Source organism: Oryctolagus cuniculus, chromosome 11 (assembly GCF_051225735.1).
Source record: "Oryctolagus cuniculus isolate XC-2025 breed Fujian yellow rabbit chromosome 11, ASM5122573v1, whole genome shotgun sequence".
In the NCBI taxonomy this organism is placed as follows: domain Eukaryota; kingdom Metazoa; phylum Chordata; class Mammalia; order Lagomorpha; family Leporidae; genus Oryctolagus; species Oryctolagus cuniculus.
In genome coordinates this window covers 117,032,895-117,055,048 of record NC_142877.1, presented here as the reverse complement: position 1 = coordinate 117,055,048, position 22,154 = coordinate 117,032,895, and the positions used below count along the sequence as shown (strand labels likewise).

The window sequence follows — 22,154 nt, the reverse complement described above, 5'->3', positions numbered from 1 at the left end:
TCCTGGCTCTGGATCCACGCAACTCCAGCCAACTGGGGAGTGAACCAGCGGATGGAGACCTCTCTCTCTCTCTCTCTCTCTCTCTCTCTCTCTCTCTGCCTCTCCTTCTCCTTCTCCTTCTCCTTCTCCTTCTCCTTCTCCTTCTCCTTCTCTCTCTGTGTAACTCTGACTTTCAAATAACTAAATAAATCTTTTAAAAAAATGCTATTTCCCATATTGCTTGGGGTTCCAGTCTCATCTTCACTCCCTTATTCCACCTTCCTGCTTATGTAGATAGTCACTGGGAGACAGGAGTTACTGCCTCCTGGCTTTGAACCCAGCCAGGGATCTTGAAGTTTGCATTAGGTGTTTTCTTTGCCTTCATAGGATTCAGAGCAGTCCAAGACTATAGCTGATGGGGTGAGTGTGGAGACTTTGGGGTTCAGAAACAGTCCTACAACTGTTCCTACTGTTAGGGTTCCTTGAGTTGAGACCATTTTAGAGTTTTCTCTCATTCATACAAATTAGTTACAGGTACCCAGGCTTCGATGTTGAAGAACAGCTTATTTGCTAAAATTATTTTGATGTGAGGATTTATTAGTTCAGAGGCTGTAGTAGGTTAAGCATCCGCCTGTGGTGCTGGCATCCCATTTCGGCGCCATTTCAAGTCCTGGCTCCTCCACTTCCAATCCAACTCCCTGCTGATGGCCCAGAAAAGCAATAGAAGATTCTCCAAGTGGTGGGCCCTGCACCTGTGTGGGAGACCTGGAAGAAGCTCCTGACTTCGGATTGGCACAGCTCCAGCTGTTGCAGCCATTTGGGGAATGAACCAGCAGATGGAAGACCTCTCTGTCTCTCCCTTTGTAACTATGCCTCTCAAGTAAATAAATCTTTTTTTAAAATGCTGAACTAATAAATTCTTTTAATTTCAAAAGGGTATTTTATTTTTTAAAAAAAGATTTATTTACTTGAGAGGTAGTGTTACAGAGAGATCTTCCATCCACCGTTCATTCCCCAAATGGCTGCAACAGCCGGTGCTGGGCCAGTCAGAAGCCAGGAGCTTCTTCCCGGTCTCCAACGTGGTTGCAGCGGCACTAGCCCTTGGGCTAGTCCACTGCTTCCCCAGGCACATTAGTAGGGAAATGAAGCAACAGGGACTCGAAACAATCCCCACATGGGACGCTGGTCTTGCAGGCAGTGGCTTTACCTGCAACGTCACAGTGCTGTCTCTCACCTTCAACAATCTTGAACCGTGGGGGAAAAAACCTGAACCAACAGTGGGTGGGGATCCAGGGACACTGTGTTCTTTTCTTGTTTTTGTTTTTCAAATATTTGAGAGCATTACAGAGAGAGGGAGAGACAGAGAGGGAGGTATTCCATCTGCTGGCTCATTCCCCAAATGGCCTCAACAGCTTGGAGCTGGGCCGATCTGAACCCAGGAGCTTCTTTGGGTCTGCCACGTGGTTGCAGGGTTCCAAGCACTTGGGCCGCCTTCCACTGCTTTCCCAGGCATACTAACAGGGAGCTGGATGGGAAGTGAAGCAGCCAGGACTCCAACCAGTGCCCATATGGGATGCTGGCCTTGCAGGTGGTAGCTTTACCTGCTACACCACAGTGCTGACCCTCACCTTTAACAGTCTTGTGAACCATGGGGGAGAAAACCTGAGCAAACAGTCAATTTGGATCCAGGGACTTCTCTTCCCTGCCCTGCCCTGCTCTCCCCTCCCCTTCCCTGTTTGAGAGGCACAGTTAAATAGACATAGGTCTTCTATCCACTGGCTCACTTCCCAAATGGCAGCAATGGCTGGAGCTGGGCTGATCCCAAGCCAGGAGCTTCTTCCCAGGCCTCCTGTGTGGGTGCAGGGGCCCGAGCACTTGGGCGGTCTTCTACTGCCTTCCCAGATCAGTTCACGGGGAGCTGGAAGGGAAGTGGAGTAGCGAGGACTGGAACTGGTGCCCATATGGGATGCTGGTGCCACAGGTGGAGGTTTAACCTACTATGCCACAGTGCTGACCCCACTATGTTCTTTTCCTCAAATGTATTTTGAAATGTCTTTTTGAGGAAGAAGCATTATTTGACACCTGCTCTCCTGTAATGACTTTGTCCACTTTGTGTCTTATATGTGTTTTATGGTTTTACTTGATGATTTAACTAAGTTCAAAACAAGTAACGTTGTGTTCCTCCCCAGCACAGCACGTGGCTTCTAGTAAATTCATTAAATGAAGTTAACAGGACATTTCTGCCCTCAGAATTTAGAACATAACATCCAGTTCTGTTGTACTGGGACATGTGTATAAATAGCACAAAGCAGAGTGAAGGTTTTAATTTTCTAAGAAAATTATGAATGAAGTCTTGTGATCCAGTGTGAGGAAAGTCTGCACCAGCCCACTTGATTTTGTAATGTGAAAGCCCACACTCGAGCAAAATCCAAGCAAGAATTTTTGGATGGAAACTGGCTTGTTCAGAATCTGGGAAGCATTCATGGAAGTTTCTGAGTATATAAATGGGTGTTACCTCTCAGTAGTTAAGTAGAATTTGGAATGTGAGAAACTTCATCCTCAACTACTTGAGAGTGAGCTGCCAACCTTATGCCTCCAGCGCCACTGAGTGTATTTTTCCTACAGTCTCCATAATACAACCATCGAACTTGGGAAGCTAATGTTGCTGGGTTAGTGCTGTATTCCTCAGGATTACACACTGCGTTAGTTGTCATCTTCTATTCCTGCAGCCTTTACTTTCATTGAAGGTCTTGACATCCAGTGTTACAGTCTAGTTATTTTTGTAGACTTTCCCTTCTCTTAGATTTATCTGATCTTAGAATTAGATTTAGTGTTAATATATTTCTTGTCAGGAATATCACTTCCCAAAGTTAGACTGCTGTAAATGTGTTTGGATGTCACTCTGTTCATTCCTGATGCTGCATTTTGAAGCTTAGGAAAAGCACAATATAAGAAGCCTCGTTTTCATTTATATCTTAACTGTAAAGAATTAGTATTGGATTTCTGTACGCTTTGAAAAATAGTTTTTCCCATAGAAAAGAATTTTGTGATGTTTGCATGCCTGTTTATTAAGACATTTTACTGTGTGGAATGGCCAGTTAAGGATGTTTTGGATCATGTACTTGTTTTTGTCACAGAGGAGCCGTTACTTACAAGGTTCTGAGTCATTGAAGATCTTTGGTAACTGTCAGGCAGAATGGAAAAGGTGTACACAATTTTCTCCAGCAAATGGTGTTTATAGGAAATCCCAGAGTTACTTTTTGATTCCATTTGCAGCTTTGCATTGATATTTTGGCTTCAAGTTGAGTTCATCAAAAGATACACTGTGAAAAGGCAAACCACGGGTGTCAGAAGATATTTGGGACACATAAAACTGACAAGCTTACACATTAAGACTGCCTGATAGAAAGCTGGATGAGAGTTGAACTTTACTAAAAGGACTGTGCAGTCGGGCAGTAAATAGTTGGAAAGAGACTCAGCTAAAACGAGATGCCACCACACAGCTATCAGTACACCCCTGTCAGCATGGCTAACAGTAGCTAGGTGAGAATGTAACTTGGCAAAGACAGCTTTGGAAAACTGATAGCCATTAATCCTCCACCTGCGGCGCCAGCACCTCAGGTTCTAGACCCAGTTGGGGCACCAGATTCTGTCCCGGTTGCCCCTCTTCCAGGCCAGCTCTCTGCTGTGGCCCGGGAAGGCAGTGGAGGATGGCCCAGGTGCTTGGGCCCTGCACCCGCATGGGAGACCAGGAGGAAGCACCTGGCTCCTGGCTTCAGATTGGCGCAGTGCATCGGCCGTAGCGGCCATTTAGGGGGTGAACCAATGGAAGGAAGACCTTTCTCTCTGTCTGTCTCTCACTGTCTAACTCTGCCTGTCCAAAAAACAAAACAAAACAAAACAAAACAAAAACAAAAAACTGATAGCCATTTAAATTCAGCATACACATACTGTGTCCACAAATTCAACACAATTTAAATGAATGTAAATGTGAATATGGCAACTCTGTCAGCATTTTAAGGGCATTTTGGAAGAGGTTCCTGTTTTCTAAATTAATATCTTTCCTTGTTTTACACAAGAGTTGATGGCTTTGTTGTTGCCCCTCATGTTTTTAAGCAAATTTTAGTAGTCTTTGTGGCTTCTAACTTTTACTGTTGTGTAGTATTCTTAAGTTCACCAAAGATTTAATCACTGGGCTATTTGTCTTTATTTTTAAGTTATTTGCATATGACTTATAGTATTCCCCTGGACTGTTCAGAAAGGAAGGGTTTGGAAGGCCAAGAGAAAGTTATCAGTGGGTAAAGCTTAGAGGGGATGAGGAGACAATCTTTTTTTTTTTTTTTTTTTTTAAATTTTTTTTTATATTTTAAAAGCAGCCGGAACTTGAACTGGTGCCCATATGGGATATCGGCATCACAGGAGGCAGCTTTATGCACTGTGTCACAACGCCAGCCCGAGAAAGAAAATCTTCAATTTTGAGGGGAGTGGGAATATAAGCAAAAAGAATCCTTCTAGGTCACAGCCAGATGAAGCATAAACATTTTGAATTATATTATGACTGCATAATTATTTCATGAGTTGCCTGTTTAACTGAACTGTTGCTAAACGTCACATTTCGAGTTTGGATTTGAGTATACTGACTGGAATCTAAGCTGATGATTGTTGTAAATGGTTTTGCCACTGCTTTTTGTTTGTGTGCTCATTTCCCTCCAGGAATGGGCACAGAGGAACCATAATTAGGGTTACTAGGCTTACTGAGCCAGGGCAAAGGTTTCGTGAACCAGTGTGCTAAAAAAGTAAATAAAATTTTGAGGTGAAATGATAATATCAAGGAATTCAGATTAAATAAGAACTTACTGTTAAGTTTTGGAAAGGTAATTATCTAAATGTTGTGGCTTCTTTTTTAGGCATAAATATGTTGCATGACTTAGTGAATTTTAATTTTCTAAATAATTGCTGTTTTTATTTTCTTCAAGCATGGGGGGTAAAGTACCACCTGCTACCCATAAAGCTAAACCAGAAGAAAATATCAAGGTGAGTTTTCCTTTCAATTGTATATTTAGTGATGAAATACCATAAAGTTTCTTAGGGGCTATTTTTAACTGTTCTCAAATTACATTCCAGATTTCTTCAAGATCACTTGGAAATAATACCTTTTAAAATTATGTCTCTCTCTTTAGTACCTATGTTTTGTAGCTACTTCATTAATATTTGCAAAGTAAACTAACAGGTTGTCCAGATCAGCACTGCTGAATTGCTTCGCCCTACTAGCTGAGAGTTGTTTGTGACTATGATTCATGGTATTATTTTAGCATATTTGCAGAAAAGATACAGCAACAAGGGATTGCCAGTTGCTGAAATTTAGAGAAGAGGAGAGAAATAATACTCTTTCAAAAATTTTTTATTTGGGGGCGGCGCTGTGGCCTAGCGGGTAAAGCTGCTGCCTGCAGTGCTGGCATCCCATATGGGCGCTGGTTCGAGTCCCAGATGCTCTGCTTGTGATCCAACTCTACAGTGGCCTGGGAAAGCAGTAGAAGAGGCCCAAGTCCTTGGACCCTTGTACCTGTGTGAGAGACCCGGGAGTGAAGGAGCTCCTGGCTCCTGGCTCCGGATAGGCCTGGCTCTGCCCATTGCGGCCAGAAGTAAACCAGCAGATGGAAGACCTCTCTCTCCACCCCCTCCCTCCTTCTCCCTCTCTCTCCCTCTTCCCTTCTTTCCCTCTCTCCCATCCTCTGCCTCTCTGTAACTCTGCCTTTCAAATAAAATAAATCTTTTAAAAAATTTTTTTATTTGAAAAGCAGAATTAGGAAGAGACAGAGCTTGCATCTACTGATTTACTCCCCAAATGGCTGCAAAGGCTGGGGCTGGGCTGGGCTGGGCTGGGACTAGCAGACTAGAACTCCATCCAGTACTCTCACGTGGGTGGCAGGGGCCCAAGTACCAGACAGTCTTTTACTGCTTTCCTGGGTACATTAGCGAGGAGCTGGGTCAGAATGTAACAGCAGGGACTGGAACTTGCACTCCTAGGAGGTGCTGGCATCTCAGGTGGCAGCTTAACTCACTGTACCACAATGCCAGCCCTTAGAATTCTTTTTTTTTTTTTTTTTTTTTTTTTTTAAGATTTATTTATTTATTTGAAAGGCAGAGTTAGAGCTCTTCCATCCACTGATTCACTCCCTAAATGGCCATAACAGCCTGGGCTGGGCCAGGTTAAAGCTAGGAGCCTGGAGTTCCATCCCACATGGGTGCAGGGGCCCAAGCACTTGGGCCATTTTCCACTGCTTTCCCAAGTGGCATTAGCAGGGACCTGGAAGTGGAGTAGCTGAAACTTGAACTGTTGCTTATATGGGATGTCAGCAGCCTCTAGAATTCTTGATACTTGTAGGATGGGGAGTTTACATTCCATCATGATGTATACTTTCAGATTCTTTAAGTTTTCATTGTTAATATACTGCGATTTCATAAATCTTCATTTACAATTCCAAAACTCAAGAACCCTTGAAAAGTAAAGATTTTTAATAAACTTGGTGATAAAACATCTGAATGAACATGAGGCTTTGTAGTTTTTATATCACTAATTGTGAATATCCAGACTTGACTTCGCAGAAATGATGACGTGCCTGACGATAGAGTTGTGGGCTGCAGTGCCCGTTGAAGGTGTTCCATAATATATGCTGCACGCGGGGTTTAGGTTCTAAAACATTGTGCTTCAAAACTAAGGCTAGTTTACAATGAGGAGGGGAGCATTAACAAGTGGAATGTAATGTTGTATGAACAGATTTTGCATAAATTTGTCTAAATTAAGATATATATATATATATATATATATATGTATGTAGTGTGTTACTCAGTACTGAAAGCACTGTTTCCCTTCCTTTGCTAGGAAGAAAAAACAGATAGTAAGAAGGCGGAGGAGACCATACAGACAGACGAGCCGTCAAGTGAGGAAAGTGATCTAGGTGAGGAGGTAGTGGTTTGTTTGGTAATCTTACAAGAACTCTGTGTTGATTTTTATTAAAGTAAATCACTGATAGAAGTATAATGTGAGCTAACATAAAAAGTGACACTTTCTGGTAGCCACATATTTTTAAAAGTAATCTTGAAATTCACATTTATGTAAACACCGTGGTTAAAATGTTAACATAAATAGAATCATTATTAAAAAAGCTGTTAATGAGTTATTTTTCTTCCCCTAAGTCTAAAATCTGGAGTGTACTTTACAAATAGAGCTCCTGTCAGTTCAGGTGTTAATTTGACTGGAAATTATTTAGACTTCATAGCATTTATATTTGAAAAAGTCATCACATATGCACACTGTCCTAAACAGCTTTAAAAGTTTTCCAATAATATTTTACCAACTTTCCATCATGAAGTATTTTTTTGTGTACAATACAAACTTAGGCAAGCTGTGTTAAAATTTGATTAAATTTTTTTGTTCCTACCCTTGTATAAGGATACAAACTTCAGTTATGATCCACATATGTGGAGATTTAATGCACAATGTGGGGACTAGTTAATGTATTATGTACTTGAAAAATATTAAGAAACCAAGTATTCTCACCAGGGAGAATAAAATGAATATATAGGTGAGATGATGAAAACGTTGATGAACTGCTTGGGTGACTCATTTCACATTGTATACTTACCTCAAAATACCATGTTGTGCATCAGTATATACAGTATTTATTTGTCAGTCATGCTTCAATTAAGAAATTTGGGCCGGCGCCGCAGCTCACTAGGCTAATCCTCTGCCTTGTGGCGCCGGCACACCGGGTTCTAGTCTGGGTCGGGGCGCCAGATTCTGTCCTGGTTGCCCCTCTTCCAGGCCAGCTCTCTGCTGTGGCCAGGGAATGCAGTGGAGGATGGCCCAAGTGCTTGGGCCCTGCACCCCATGGGAGACCAGGATAAGTACCTGGCTCCTGCCATCGGATCAGCGCTGTGCGCCGGCCTCAGCGGCCACTGGGGAATGAACCAGCGGCAAAGGAGGACCTTTCTCTCTGTCTCTCTCTCACTGTCCACTCTGCCTGTCAAAAAAAATAAATAAAATAAATAAAAATTTTTAAAAAAAATTTAAAAAAAGGCAGACTTTCCACTTATCTACAGAGGCATAGTACAAAGATAAGTCGCCACGGTGGGGAAAAAAAAAAAGAAATTTGTTGGGGCTGGCACTGTCGTGTACTGGGTTGGCTCCAGCATCCTATATGGGCACCGATTTGATTCCCAGCTGCTCCACTTACGATCCAGCTCCCTGCTGATGCACCTGGGAAAGCAGTGGACAACGGCCCAAGTCTTTGGGCTCCTGCACCTCTGTGGGAGACCTGGAAGAAGCTCCTGGCTTTGTATCAGCCCAGCTCTGGCCATTGTGGCCATACTCTGCCTTTCAAATAAATAAATAAATCTTTAAAAAAAAAAAAAACGGAAGAAAGCAGTTTTTGTGGATGCCAATTCTCAGTTCAGATGGCTAATTGTAATTTCATTGGTTCTTTTTTGACTGTTAAGAGGAAACTACTTGTCAGATTCACTCTTTGCTACAAATCTCAGTATTGTTCACTTTATTATTTAGTAATGATTATCACAGTTATTTTGTTTTCCTCTGCTGTGGGAAATTATAGTTGACATTCAATGTGAAACTCACATGATACCTCTTCAGTTCACTGTTTTGGTTATAGTACTAGCCTTGGGACTCAGTTCTTCATCAGTAGTTTGTCTTTATTTTAAAATTAAATTTGCCCTTACTACTTTTAAAAATGAAAATTATTAAAATTAGTGTTTCACTATGTATTTTAAATGTTTTTAAAGATTTATATATTTCAAAGGCAGTTACAGAGAAGAGGGAGGAGAGACAGAGATCTTCCATCCACTGGATCACTCCAAAAATGGCCACAACAGCTGGGGCTGGGATAAGCAGAAGCCCGTAGCCAGGAGTTCTTCTGGGTTTCCCCCATGAGTGCAGGGGCCCAGGGTCTTGGGCCATCCTGCACTGCTTTCCCAGGCACATTAGCAAGGACCTGCATCAGAAGTGGAACAGCCTAGACTCAAACTGGCACCCACATGGGACACCAGTGTTGCAGATGACAACAGCTTAACCCACTATACTGCAATGATAGCATTTTTTTTTTTTAAAGAGTAATTTATTTGAAAGTTACAGAGAAAGAGGAAGAGACAGAGAAATCTTCTGTCCACCGGTTCATTCCCCAAGTTTCCACAGCATGGCTGGTCCAGGCCGAAGCCAGGAGCTTCTTCAAGTCTCCCATTTGGCACAGAGCCCCAAGCACTTTGGGCCATCTTTCACTGCTTTCTAAGGCACATAACCAGGGAGCTGGATTGGAAGTAGAACAGCTGGGACTCAAACTGACACCCTTATGGAATGGTGGTGGCTTAACCCACTATGCCATGATAATGGCCTGTACATAAAAATTTTATAAAAGATTGATTTATTTGAAAGAGTTAGAGAGAGGCCGGCACCGCGGCTCACTAGGCTAATCCTCTGCCTTGTGGCGCCGGCACACCGGGTTCTAGTCCCGGTTGGGGCGCCGGATTCTGTCCCGGTTGCCCCTCTTCCAGGCCAGCTCTCTGCTGTGGCCAGGGAGTGCAGTGGAGGATGGCCCAGGTGCTTGGGCCCTGCACCCCATGGGAGACCAGGAAAAGCACCTGGCTCCTGGCTCCTGCCATCGGATCAGCGCGGTGCGCCGGCTGCAGCGCGCTGGCCGCGGCGGCCATTGGAGGGTGAACCAAGGGCAAAGGAAGACCTTTCTCTCTGTCTCTCTCACTGTCCACTCTGAATGTCAAAAAAAAAAAAAAGAGAGAGAGGTCTTCCATACTCTGGTTCACTTCCCAGATGGCTGCAACGGCCGGAGCTGTACTGATCCAAAGCCAGGAGTCAGGAGCTTTTCTGGGTCTCTCACGTGGGTGCAGGGGTCTGAGGACTTGGGCCATCTTCTACTGCTTTCCCAGGCCATAGCAGAGAGCTGGATCAGAAGAGGAGCAGCTGGGACTCGAACTGGTGCCCATATGGGATGTCAGCACTTCAAGCCAGGGCTTGAACCCATTGCACCACAGCACCGGCCCCGACATAAAATATTTTTCAAGGAACATTATAGTGTTTCAGTGTATGGAAAATTATTTGAACTGAATCAAGTTTTTGACACTGACTAAATGAGTGGTGTATTTATGTGTGATTCCAAAAACTGCATACACCCTCAGTCCACTGCAATCTGATGATAACTGCCTTAATGTGATGTTTTGGTTTAAATGAAATGTCTTACCAAAGCAATAAAATTGTGTTTAGTGGGGAAACACTTTGCAGTGAACATTAAAATTGTAATTGTGTATTCAGTTTGTTAGTTGCAGTAGCCATAGTGCTTCAGTTTTTGTTCCATGTGTCTAGTGGCTACTGTCTGCACAGCACAACTCTTACCATCATCTTCTCACCTTGGCAGAAATTGACAATGAAGGTGTAATTGAACCAGACACTGATGCGCCTCAGGAAATGGGAGATGAAAACGTAGAGGTAAGGAACCTTCTGCTTAGTGTAAGAAATGTGGAGGCCTCCGGTGGCAGTTACTTTATGCTCTTCCAGGAAGAGCACATTTTGAATCTACCTGCCTTAAAGCATTTAGGAGAGCATTTTATTTCATCACTTAAAATACTTGGGAGAATTTTCATGTTTTCAAGCATACTCTGCAACATTCACCTCTGAAATCCTGTGCTTTGTGTGTTTTGCAGCCTTCTTCAGGGTTGCGTCTTTCTTCTCGTCCTTGACTGGTCTTTAGTGTTCCCCTAAAGTGTGTTCCAGATGGAACTGCCTCTGATGCTCTCTTGTTTTTAACAGTGGGCTCTGAGGGGGGTGAAAAGTGTTTCTTACTGGGGAGGGTTGGAAAAATTTTAGAATGATCTTCAGTTTCTGTATGTTCAAAAAGTTTGGAATAATGTAGTTAGTAGGTAAGTTTATTTGGGAGCAGAAAGAAATTGGAAATACGGCGTAGGCATAGTTAAAATCCATACCCAGGTTCTTCATAGTATGCATTATCCATGAACCTTTCGGAGACCCTACATATGCATAGATTTCAAAGTTTTTGCCCCAAAATAAGCTCATGGTTTTTTGCTTTCTGAGAGAAAAAGCTCCCATCCACTCATTCCCCAGATGCCTACAACAGGTCTCCCATGTGAGTGTTAGGAACTGGATTACTTGAGCTGTTACTGCTGCTCCGAGGGTCTGCACTGGGAATGTGCAATCAGGAGCTGAAACAGGACAAGTAACCTAGTTACTGTGGTACAGAACGCTGGCATCCTAACTGCTAGACCAAGTGCCCACCCTAAGCTCATCTTTCAATCCCATTTTTCCCTTCTTTTTGTAGGACCCTCATATATGTTGGGTGTGTTCAGGGCCTTGCCTAGTTTTCCTATACACTAATGTCACATAGTTATATACTGCTGTATAGTAAATCCTATTATCTGGTAGGACGGGACACCAAAACTTGAGTATTTTGCTTGTTCTTGGCTCTTTGTTTTTCTATGTAAAGTTTAGAATCAGATTATTAAACCTCCCTACTTGAATTACCCTATAGCTAAATATTTAGGTAGAATATTGATACAACCATTCAGGTCAGCTGTCCATGAATGTGGTATCTAATTTTTACATATTCTAAAAATGTCTTTCAATAACAATTTTTTTCAGTCTTACAGATTATTAGCAATAAGCAACATGAGTACTCTGTCACTGTGAAAAATTACAGAGGAGTTACAGTTTACAGAGTTAAAGTTTACAGAGGAGTTTCTGTTTATCATTGGTTATATGTGACTTCGTATGTCTATGTACATTCCTAACTTTTGTATAGCCTACTTGTAATTCATTGGGAATCTTAAACTTTAGGGCGGTAATGTTCTTTGGCTCTAAGATTTATTTATTTGAAAGGCAGAGTTACACAGAGAGGCAGAGAGAGCAAGGTCTTCCATCTGCTGGTTCACTCCCCAGATGGCCTCAAAGGTCGGAGCTGAGCTGATCCAAAGCCAGGAGCCAGGTACTTCTTCCAGGTCTCCCATGTGGGTACAGGGGCCCAGGGACTTGGGCCATCTTCTACTGCTTTCCCAGGCCATGGCAGAGAGCTGGATCAGAAGAGGAGCAGCTGGGACTAGAACCAGTGCGCACACGGGATGAAAGCGCTGTGGGTGGTGGCTTTACCTGCTATGCCATAGTGCCAGCCCTGGCCCTAGAACACTTTTAACTTTTTATGTTTTGTTGTTGTTGTTGTTTTTGAATGTTGTCTTTTTCTTGCTCTCTATACTCGGTCATTTGGAGCCCTGACTAGATTTATGTTCGACCTTTTTCACTACTAAGTTTTATCTCTGTCGGTGCTTCAGATCAGTGCAGCTCTGGCTGTTGCAGCCATCTGGGAAGTGAACCAGAGTATGGAAGACCTCTCTCTCTGCCTCTGCCTCTCTCTAACTCTGCTTTTCAAATAAATTAATTAATCTTTAAAAAATTTTTATTCATTTTTGTTTATTTGAAAGAGACAGGCAAGCAGAGATGGATTTGCCATACACTGTCAGGGCTGGGCCAGGCAGAATCCAGGAGCCCAGAGCTCAATCCAGGTTTCCTACATGTGTAGCAAGACACAGGTACTTAAGTCCCCTTCTCAGGGTGAGCATTAGTGAGCATTAAGCAGGAAGCTGGGATCAGAAGCAGAGCCAGGATTCAAACCTAGGCACTATTGTAAGATGCCGTCCCAAACAGGTTTAATTACTATGCCAAATACCTGCCTCCCAGAGGTTGCCAAAACTTCTAGGAATTTTTGTTGAAATTGCTTTGAATTTATTACAAAACTTGGTAGTAGATTAAAGTATTCAAAATAATTTCTATAAACATGGCATATATTCTAAAAGTTCTTGAAACGTTTTTTATGTTACTTAGTGGCGCCCCCCCCCTCTCCTGTGGAAGTATTGTGGTCTTAGAAATGGTGCTTTATACGTGTAGTTGATGTTCTAAATATGTTTTTTATTATATTTACTAATGATTTTTGCTGGTTCGAGAAACTTTTGTGTGTATGTTGTTTTTATAACTGACAATTTTTTAGGAAAGATTTATTTATTGACTTGGAATTCAGAGTTTACAGAGAGAAAGCGAGGTCTTCCATCCTTTGGTTTGCTTACTACATGGCTGCAAAGGTCAGGGCTGGGCCTGTCCAAAGCTAGGAGCCTGAAGCTTCTCCAGGCCTCCCATATGGGTGGCCAGGTGCCCATGCACTTGGGCTATCTTCCACTGCTTTTCCCAGGACATTAGCAGGGAGCAGCCAGGACTCAAGCAGGAGCCCATATGGGACAATTTTATAGAATTATGTCACTAGATACAATAGCTTGCCAGTTCTTAAGCCTGTGAAAGAATTTTCTTAATGAGTTAACCAGCATCTCCAGTTAATATTTTACACAATGGTGAACTTGCATCTTAGGAAAGATATTTGCTTCTATATTTTTGTTCTTATTAGCCACTGCACTGTTAGCAATCTTGTATTTTTTCTGGCTATCTAGTGTAAGTGTTCAATAGATGTTTAAGGGAACAAAGGGATGAGATATTTTTTCTTCTAAAGCAGGGTTGGGGCAATGTGGCCTTCGAGCTGTCTAAGGCCAGCTAAGTTCTTTGTTCTGGCCCTATCAAGGCACGGGCAGGTGGGACTGGAAATTCAGGATATCTGTAGCAGGTCAGCTTTTAAGTTGGTAATTTTGTGTGGCTTGGGGATGATGTTATAGTCAGATGGCCTTGGCAGAAAAAATGTTCCTCACCCTGTTCTCAGGATTCAAACTGAGAATAACTAGTGCCTCTTTGTGAGTTTATGGCTTTAGTATTTACAGATAACTGTGAAGGAACTAGATAACTAGGGCGGAACAGAACACATCAGCTAGGGTAGAGGGAAGCAAAGGTGATGTCTAGGATTCTCTAGTGTTAGGGAGTTTAATTTGTTTGGTATGAAAGGTAAAAAGTTCTTTGTTCATAATTTCTCACTCGTCAGTCATGGTGATTGTCATCTTTGCTCTCTGGAGATTAGAGAACGAATGAAAAATGTGGGTCCTGATTGCTTCCTCTGCTGCCTCTAAGTTGAATTTCTCTTTCTGTTAGATAACTGAGGAGATGATGGACCAGGCAAATGAGAAGAAAGGGGCTGCCATTGAAGCCCTAAATGATGGTGAGTCTTTTTCATTTTCTCTACTACCTTTCTTTAGTAGTCTGCATATTCTCCACTGCAGGAACCGTTGACTGGTGGGAAAGTGCAAGAAAATTTAGATTTACTGAGTATCTTACACTGGAGCAGATCGATGTCTTCTGTTAATGGAGGCCTCAAGGCATGGGCACATCCTGATCTTAATCAGTCTGCTTGCTTGACTGGGTCATAGTGTGTCTGTCTTTAAACTTTATTCATCTGAAAGAGTGAAGGGAGGTAGGGGGTAAAACATCTTGAAATTCTATGTTTGTCTTGTTTCCCCAAGAAAAATTGCTCTGGTTCTGTAGTATTGTTGGGTGAATGACTTCATTGACTAACTAACTCTGGAAAAGGCACTTGGCACAGCAGTTTTCTGGTGCCCACATTCACTATCAGAGATCTGGCTCCAAGTCCCAGCTCTGCTTACAGTTCCAGCTTCCTACTAATGGGCATCCCGAGAAGGCAGTGGGGGATGGCTCAAGTACTTGGGACTCTGGGAGACTTGGATCGAATTCCAGGCTCCTGGCTAAGAATTGGCCCAACACCAATTGTTTGGGGCATTTGAGGGGTGAACCAGTAGTTGGATGATCTCTCTCTCTCATTGCTTTTCAAGTAAAATGAAAATATGCATAAAGACAAAACAGTGGTGGGCTTTGGAGCATGGTGGGTTAAGCTGCTGCTTGGGACACCCACATTCCATATGAGAGTGCCTGGGACGTAGTCCTGCTTCCAGTGTGGCTCCCTGCCGATGCACCGGGGAAGCAGAGGGAGTTCTCCAAGGTTTGCTTTAAAGAGCTAATTTTGTGATATATATATGGGGGCGGGGGGGAGGGAGGGAGGACACTAAGCTTTTTTATAACTAAAAGAATTTAAAACACTTCAACTGGAAAAGAGATAAAAAATTTTTCTTAATTTTTATCCTCTTTTAAAAATGTATTTATTGGCCGGCGCCGTGGCTCAATAGGCTAATCCTCCACCTTGCGGCGCCGGCACACCAGGTTCTAGTCCCGGTTGGGGCGCCGGATTCTGTCCTGGTTGCCCCTCTTCCAGGCCAGCTCTCTGCTGTGGCCCAGGAGTGCAGTGGAGGATGGCCCAAGTGCTTGGGCCCTGCACCCCATGGGAGACCAGGATAAGTACCTGGCTCCTGCCATCGGATCAGCGTGGTGCGCCGGCCGCAGCGGCCATTGGAGGGTGAACCAACGGCAAAGGAGGACCTTTCTCTCTGTCTCTCTCTCTCACTGTCCACTCTGCCTGTCAAAAAAAAAAAAGAAAAAAAATGTTTTTATTTTGAAAGAGTTACAAAAAGAAACAGCCGCAACAGCCAGCACTAAGGCAGGCCAAACCAGGATCTTTTTCTGGGTCTCCCACGTGGGTGCCAAGGGCTCAAACACTTTAGCCATTCTCCACTGCTTTTCCCAGGCCATTAGCAAGGAGGTGGATCAGAAGTGGAGCAGCTGGGACACAAACCAGTGCCCATGCCCATATAGGTTGCCAGTGCCCCAGGTGACAGCTTTACCTGCTACGCTACAACGCCAGTCCCTGTTTTTATCTACTCAGTACCTTCTGTTTCACTTCAGGTGAACTGCAGAAAGCCATAGACCTGTTCACAGATGCCATCAAGCTAAATCCTCGCTTGGCCATTCTGTACGCCAAGAGAGCAAGGTGAGAGCTCTAAACAGCCAGCCATGCGCTGTGCTGGGGAATAATTCTTGCTCATTTGTTTAAATAAAATTCATTCTGTTGTGATCTCAAAGGTTTCATTTTATAGTTTGAAATGAATATTTTTAATATATCTCTTAGTGTCTTCGTCAAATTACAGAAGCCAAATGCTGCCATCCGAGACTGTGACAGAGCCATTGACATAAATCCTGATTCAGCTCAGCCTTACAAGTGGCGAGGGAAAGCACACAGGTAAATAATTGAAATTTTCAGAACTTTTAAAATTTAAATGTGATGTTTTAATATGCTTCATTTGGAGGGAAAAAATGCCTAAGGACTTCATTTCAAAGTGTCATGTATACTCAGTATGGAGACTGGAGAGAATATAAAGAACAAATAAGAAAATATTCTTTTCACTTCTTTAATCCAAAATAATAATTTTCAGCACATATAGCCAAGTGTAAGGTAAATTTTTTTTAATCTGAAAATTAGTTCCAAGAAAAAGTAACCTTGTATCAGTGTCCTTTACAGATTTTTCTTACTTTCGGACTTTCTCTTTGAAGCTTCACATTGAACAACCAATATATTCCAGAAGAAAGAATATAGTAGTCTGAAACTACTTTAGTCACCTCAAGGATCCCTGAAAAATCAGGAAAATGGGAAAATAAACTGGTGGATTTAACCTAGATACAGAAAGCTACATCACAACACTGGACTTCTCTGTGTTTTTGACACTGTTCTTCCACAGTCAAATCTTGTCCCCACTAATGTGCTTACTTGTATCATCCTGTTAGACACATAAAATTGTTTTATAATTTCCTTTGAAGATTTATTTATTTGAAAGTCAGAGTTAACTCAGAGAAGGAGAGGCAGAAAGAGAGGTCTTCATCCGCTGGGTCACTCCCCAGCTGGCTGCAGCGCTGGAGTGCAGGTGCAGGTCCTTGGGCCATCTTCTGCTTTCACAGGCCATAGCAGAGAGCTGGGATCGGAAGTGGAGCAGCCAGGTCTCAAACTGGCGCCCATGTAGGATCCTGCCATTGCAGGTGGCAGCTTTACCTGCTATGCCACAGCGCAGGCCCCCCGTAATTATAATATTTAAAAGCAGAATATCTGTTAAAGTGTGTGTGGTTTGGGGGCATTTCTTATCCTTAAAATATGTCCCACTTAAGATTTACAAGGAACCTGTTTTAAGAGTTTCTTAAAATTTTTTTAATGTACTTTTTGTTGTCAGTTTATACATACAGTTAAGTTATCCTCTTACTGAAGTTTGTATTCAGGTTTAGGGCTTTCCATCCTTTCTGATTTTTTTTCCAGTATGTAAAACACTCAAATTTGAGTCAAAGGTATACCCATAGTCCTCTCAATTCCATTGCTGTCTTCCTCTACCCCATTCTTAACTGTCCTTGCCAGCCTTTCCTTTCTGATTCATTTTTTGTCACTATTTTCAGTAAAGTATACCTACATACGTTATTTTTCCTTCTCTTGTACATCGTACATAGAAATCCGCATTCTAAATATAGATCATGTTAATACTGTTTCTAAGTACTTAAAAATATTTTTGTTTTCATTTTTTATTTGAAAGATAAAGAGGCAGATATCATCTGTCCACTGATTCACTCCCCAAATGCTCCAAAAACATTTGAGGCTGGGCCAGACTGAAGCCAGGAACGCAGGACTCAGTCTGGGTCTCTTCTGCGGGTGTTAGGGACCGCAGTCTTCAGCCATCGTTTTCTGCTTCCCAAAGTGCTCAGTAGCTGGCAGCTGAATAGGAAACCCAAGAACTGTGACTCAAACCCCGTTCTTTGATAAGGGATGTGGCTGTCCCAGGTGGTATCTTAACCATTATGCCAAAGACCCATCCTTAATCCTGTTGTTGTTGAGTTTGAAAGTTAGAACTACCTGCCCTTTTTTTTTTTTTTTTTTTAATTTATTTGAGTTGTAGAGAGCTCCATCTATTGGTTTGTTCCTCAAAAGTCTGGCCTAGTGCTGAAGGTGGGAGCAGGAAACAATCCAGGTCTCCCACTTGGGTGACAGGAACCCAGTTAGTTGAACCGTCACCCTACTGCCCAGATTCCTCTTCTGCAGTAAACTTCAATCAGCAGACTGAGAATTGACCTAGGCACTCTGATATTGTTATGTAATGTGGGTATCTTATTCAGCAGGCAAAGTGCCCACCCTTAAAATATGATTTTTTAGGGCCGGCGCCATGGCTCAATAGGCTAATCCTCCACCTTGCGGCGCCGGCACACCAGGTTCTAGTCCCGGTTGGGGCGCCGGATTCTGTCCCGGTTGCCCCTCTTCCAGGCCAGCTCTCTGCTATGGCCAGGGAGTGCAGTGGAGGATGGCCCAGGTGCTTGGGCCCTGCACCCCATGGGAGACCAGGAAAAGCACCTGGATCCTGGCTCCTGCCATCGGATCAGCGCGGTGCGCCGGCTGCAGCGGCGGCCATTGGAGGGTGAACCAACGGCAAAGGAAGACCTTTCTCTCTCTGTCTCTCTCTCTCACTGTCCACTCTGCCTGTCAAAAATAAAAAAAAAAATTTTTTTAAACGTAAAATTTTGTTTATTTGGAAGGCAGAGTGATAAAGGTGACGAGAAAGATTAGTCTTCCACCCATTGGTTCAGTCACCAAATGGCCACAATGGCTGGGGCTGGTCCAGGCCAAAGCCAGGAGCCTGGAACTCAATCTGGGTCTCTCACTTGGGTGGCAGTAGCTCAAGTACTTGGACCATCTGTTTTTCAGATGCTTTGACAGAGGAGCTGAGACTCAAACCAGCGCTTTGATTTGGGATGGCACACAGCAGCCTGCAGCGGAACTCACTGTGCCAGAATGCTGGCCCCTTATGGGGTGTTCTTAACATTTTCAGCGTGTGTGTGTTTAAAGCTTTTTTTTTTTTTTTTTTTTTTTTTTAAATCTAAGAGCAGCTTTATCAGTGTCATAGAGGAAAGTTAAACTCCTTCAAGTTTCCGTAGTGTTAATCAGCACTGTAACAGTAATTGAATTGATTGATGTTACAGAATATTTAACCACTTAAACTTGTCACAGTCTTTTTTTTGGGGGGGGGGGTGATTTATTTATTTGAAAGGCAGAGTTACAGAGAGAGAGGGACAGACAGAGGTCTTTCATCTGCTCCTACTCCCCAAAGTGGCTGCAACAGCCAGTGCTGGATTAAGCTGAAGCTAGGAGCTTCTTCCAGGTCTCCCACATGGGTGCAGGGGCCCAAGAACTTGGACCATCTGCTGCTGCTTTTCCCAGGCCATAGCAGAGAGCTGGATCAGAAGTGGAGCAGCCGGGACTCAAACTGGCATCTATCTAGGATACTGGCGCAGCAGGCAACAGCTTAACCTGTTAGGCCACTGTGCTGGTCCCCCATAGTCCTGTTTTATAAGGAAGCGAGACACCAAGCTACGTAGATACATATTGTAATGTCTGATGTCTACTGTAATGTAATAGGTACATATTGTAAATGTCTCCTAAGTGCGTTTAAATCTGTTTCAGACTTCTGGGCCACTGGGAAGAAGCCGCCCATGATCTGGCCCTTGCCTGCAAACTGGATTATGATGAAGATGCCAGTGCAGTGCTGAAGGAAGTTCAACCCAGGGTATGTTACAGGCGGCAAGGAGTCGTCATGGCTGTAATACTGCATACTTCTGGCACTTACGCCCTGGCAGCCATAAATTACCTGAAAAACAGGTGCAAAGAAATACACATTGGCAAGTTGTGGTCTGGGACCACTGAAGCTTACTCAGCTCTGGAAGTCTCGTTAGGTCTGCATGCTTTCCTTTCTTGTGCTGTATGGTAGAGAGTCCACTGTGAGACCACAGTGTAATTACAACCAGAAAGTCAGAAATGAAAGACTACCTGGTAACAACAAGGACAGAAAAGGGAAAAAAATCTATAAAATGTGACCCTAGGTTTGAGCCTGGGCTGTCCTTGTATACTTTGAAGGTATATTTGTCCACTTTGGAAGTTCCGTTTCAACCTTGTAAAAATACTGAGTCCAAAAACTAGAACTACTTTTTTTTTTTTAAACCACTCTGCCTTATGCTTGTTAAAGGTTTGGGTCTCATGCTTTTAGAGGTTTATTTATTTGAAAGGCAGAATTAGAGAGCAAGAGGGGGAGAGAGCTTCTGAATACTAGTTCACTCTCCAAATGGCCACAGTAGTCGAAGCCAGGAGCCTGGAACTCCATCTGGGTCTCCCAGGTGTTGCAGGGATCCAAGCACTTGGGTCATCTTCTATTACTTGCCTAGGCATGTTAGCAGGGAGTTGGATCTGATGTGGAGCAGCCAGAGTTTGCAGTGCCCATATGGGATGTCAGCATTGCAGGCATCTGTGTACCTGTTGTGCACAGTGGAAACCCCTAGAACATTCCATTTTAAGATAATCTCTATCTAAAATAATTAGTTAAAATTATTTTAAGTATACATGGTAAATCCTTCGGCTTTGTTGGAAGTTACACTTCCAGGAATTTGTTACCAAAGGTTTTAGCACAGTGGAAGTCTTACTGAATTAATTTATTACCACTGGAGACTTCAGTTGATTTTCTTTTCCTTCTCATAACAAGGCTTAAGTGGGCCAGGTTGTACAAGATATTAATAATAGTTCGAACAAGCTAAAAGAACAATTGAATACAAGTCCCTTATACTTATTTTATTCTCCTAATAAATGAGAGATCCACAGCATTCCGTACAATATATGATGCCTTTTATGTGTTTACATATGTTTTCCTTAATCCCCATAGGGATTTGATAAGAGTATGTGTGTGTCTTCCTCTGTTTTATGGATAAAGAAACTTAAATGCAGCAAGATTGGCAAATAGCTGTGTGTCCAGTCTCCGCCTTCTCATGGTGGAATCACTGGTGATCGCTTCTGCAGCCCTGGGCTATAACTTCTGCATCCGTACACTGTGCAGCTGTAGAAACTCTGAGCAAGTGTTGTCTTGCTATTTGAATTTGCTAATGTTGAGTGAGCATAGTTACTTGTTTGATAATCTTTGTCTCTGATTTCACATTCTAGAATCTTTTTAACAGTGCTTTGTACAGTTGGGATTGGTCTTGTTAAAGCCTGAGTTTATATCAGGTGGTTTTCTGTCTTTTTCCCCCCTTAGTTTTTTTTTTCCTCCTTTGTTTGTTGGTTTTTAAGATTTACTTACTTAGTTGAAAGGCAGAGTTACAGAGAGTGAGATGTCTTCCATCTGCTGGTTCACTCCCCAAATGGCCCCAGTGGCCAGAGTTGGGTCAGTCCAAAGCCAGGAGCCAGGAACTACCCAAGACAGCCCTGTGGGTACAGGGGCCCAAGTTCTTGAGCCATTCCTTTGCTGCTTTCCTAGTCACATTACCAGAGAACTGGATCAGAAGTGGAGCAGCTAGGACTCAAACCAGTGCCCGTGTGTGTGAGACGCCGGCACCACTTTACCTGTTACACCAGAGGACCGGTCCCTGCCTTTTTTTTTTTTTTTTTTCAAAGATGTATTTATTTATTTGAAAGGCAGAGAGACAGGTGTCTTCCATCTGCTGGTTCACTCCCCAGATGGCTGCAATGGCTGGAGCTGAGCCTGTACAAAGCCAGGAACCAGGAGCTTCTTCCAGGTCTCCCACGTGGGTTCAGGGGCCCAAGCACTTGGACCATCTTCTGCTTTCCCATAGCAGAGAGCTAGATTGGAAATGGACTTGAACCATCATGCATATGGAATGCCGGCACTGCAGGCAACAGCTTTACCTGCTGTGCCACAGCACCGGCCCCCAGAAAAGGAACTCTTAACAAAGCTGTTCAGTTGACCTTACTACTTTTGGAGCAGACTTAATTTTCTGTGGCTCTTTTTATCTAGGCCCAGAAAATTGCAGAACATCGGAGAAAGTATGAGCGAAAACGTGAAGAACGAGAGATCAAAGAAAGAATGGAAAGAGTCAAGAAGGCTCGAGAAGAGCATGAGCGCGCCCAGAGGGTAACGTTTCTGGAGTCCAAGCTGGGACGGAGAGGCTGACGCAGTAGACCGTGGAGCTTGCGATGCTGCTTTGAGTCTTGCTCCTGTGATTAATGCAGACTGCAGTTCTGCAGAACTGAGGATACTACTTAAAGTCTTTCTCTTGACTGTGTCTAGCTTCTGTGGAGATATTTTTAAGTCTTCAGATTCTAAGTGTGCTTGTATTTTACCATCTTAAATTCTTGTTCATGTTCATCTAGAATCAGGAATTCTTCCTGGTCAAGTAATTAAAAATTTGGCCATAGTTTTTTTTTTTTTTTTTTTTTTTTTTTGAGAATGCTTGCCTTAATGAGTTTTATGATTTCTCCTGTTCCAACAATAGGTTCATAAGTATTAAA

General features: G+C 43.1%; 1 protein-coding gene across 10 annotated transcripts in view; it reads left to right on the top strand.

Moving 5' to 3' along the window:
• ST13 (ST13 Hsp70 interacting protein) overlaps positions 1–22,154 on the top strand; it is a 34,017-nt gene that overhangs the window by 2,203 nt on the left and 9,660 nt on the right. For 4 of the 10 annotated variants that reach the window (XM_089308994.1, XM_002721397.6, XM_089308993.1 and 1 more), the window contains exons 2-9: positions 4,956–5,013; positions 6,863–6,938; positions 10,419–10,489; positions 14,090–14,156; positions 15,749–15,833; positions 15,972–16,082; positions 19,329–19,431; positions 21,661–21,777. In XM_089308994.1, the coding sequence (XP_089165120.1) occupies positions 4,956–5,013; positions 6,863–6,938; positions 10,419–10,489; positions 14,090–14,156; positions 15,749–15,833; positions 15,972–16,082; positions 19,329–19,431; positions 21,661–21,777 (688 nt within the window). Of the gene's footprint in view, positions 1–4,955; positions 5,014–6,862; positions 6,939–10,418; positions 10,490–14,089; positions 14,157–15,748; positions 15,834–15,971; positions 16,083–18,572; positions 18,700–19,328; positions 19,432–21,660; positions 21,778–22,154 lie in introns of those variants that run through there. The other 6 variants (XR_016217043.1, XM_089308999.1, XM_089308997.1 and 3 more) reach the window with 4 other exon arrangements.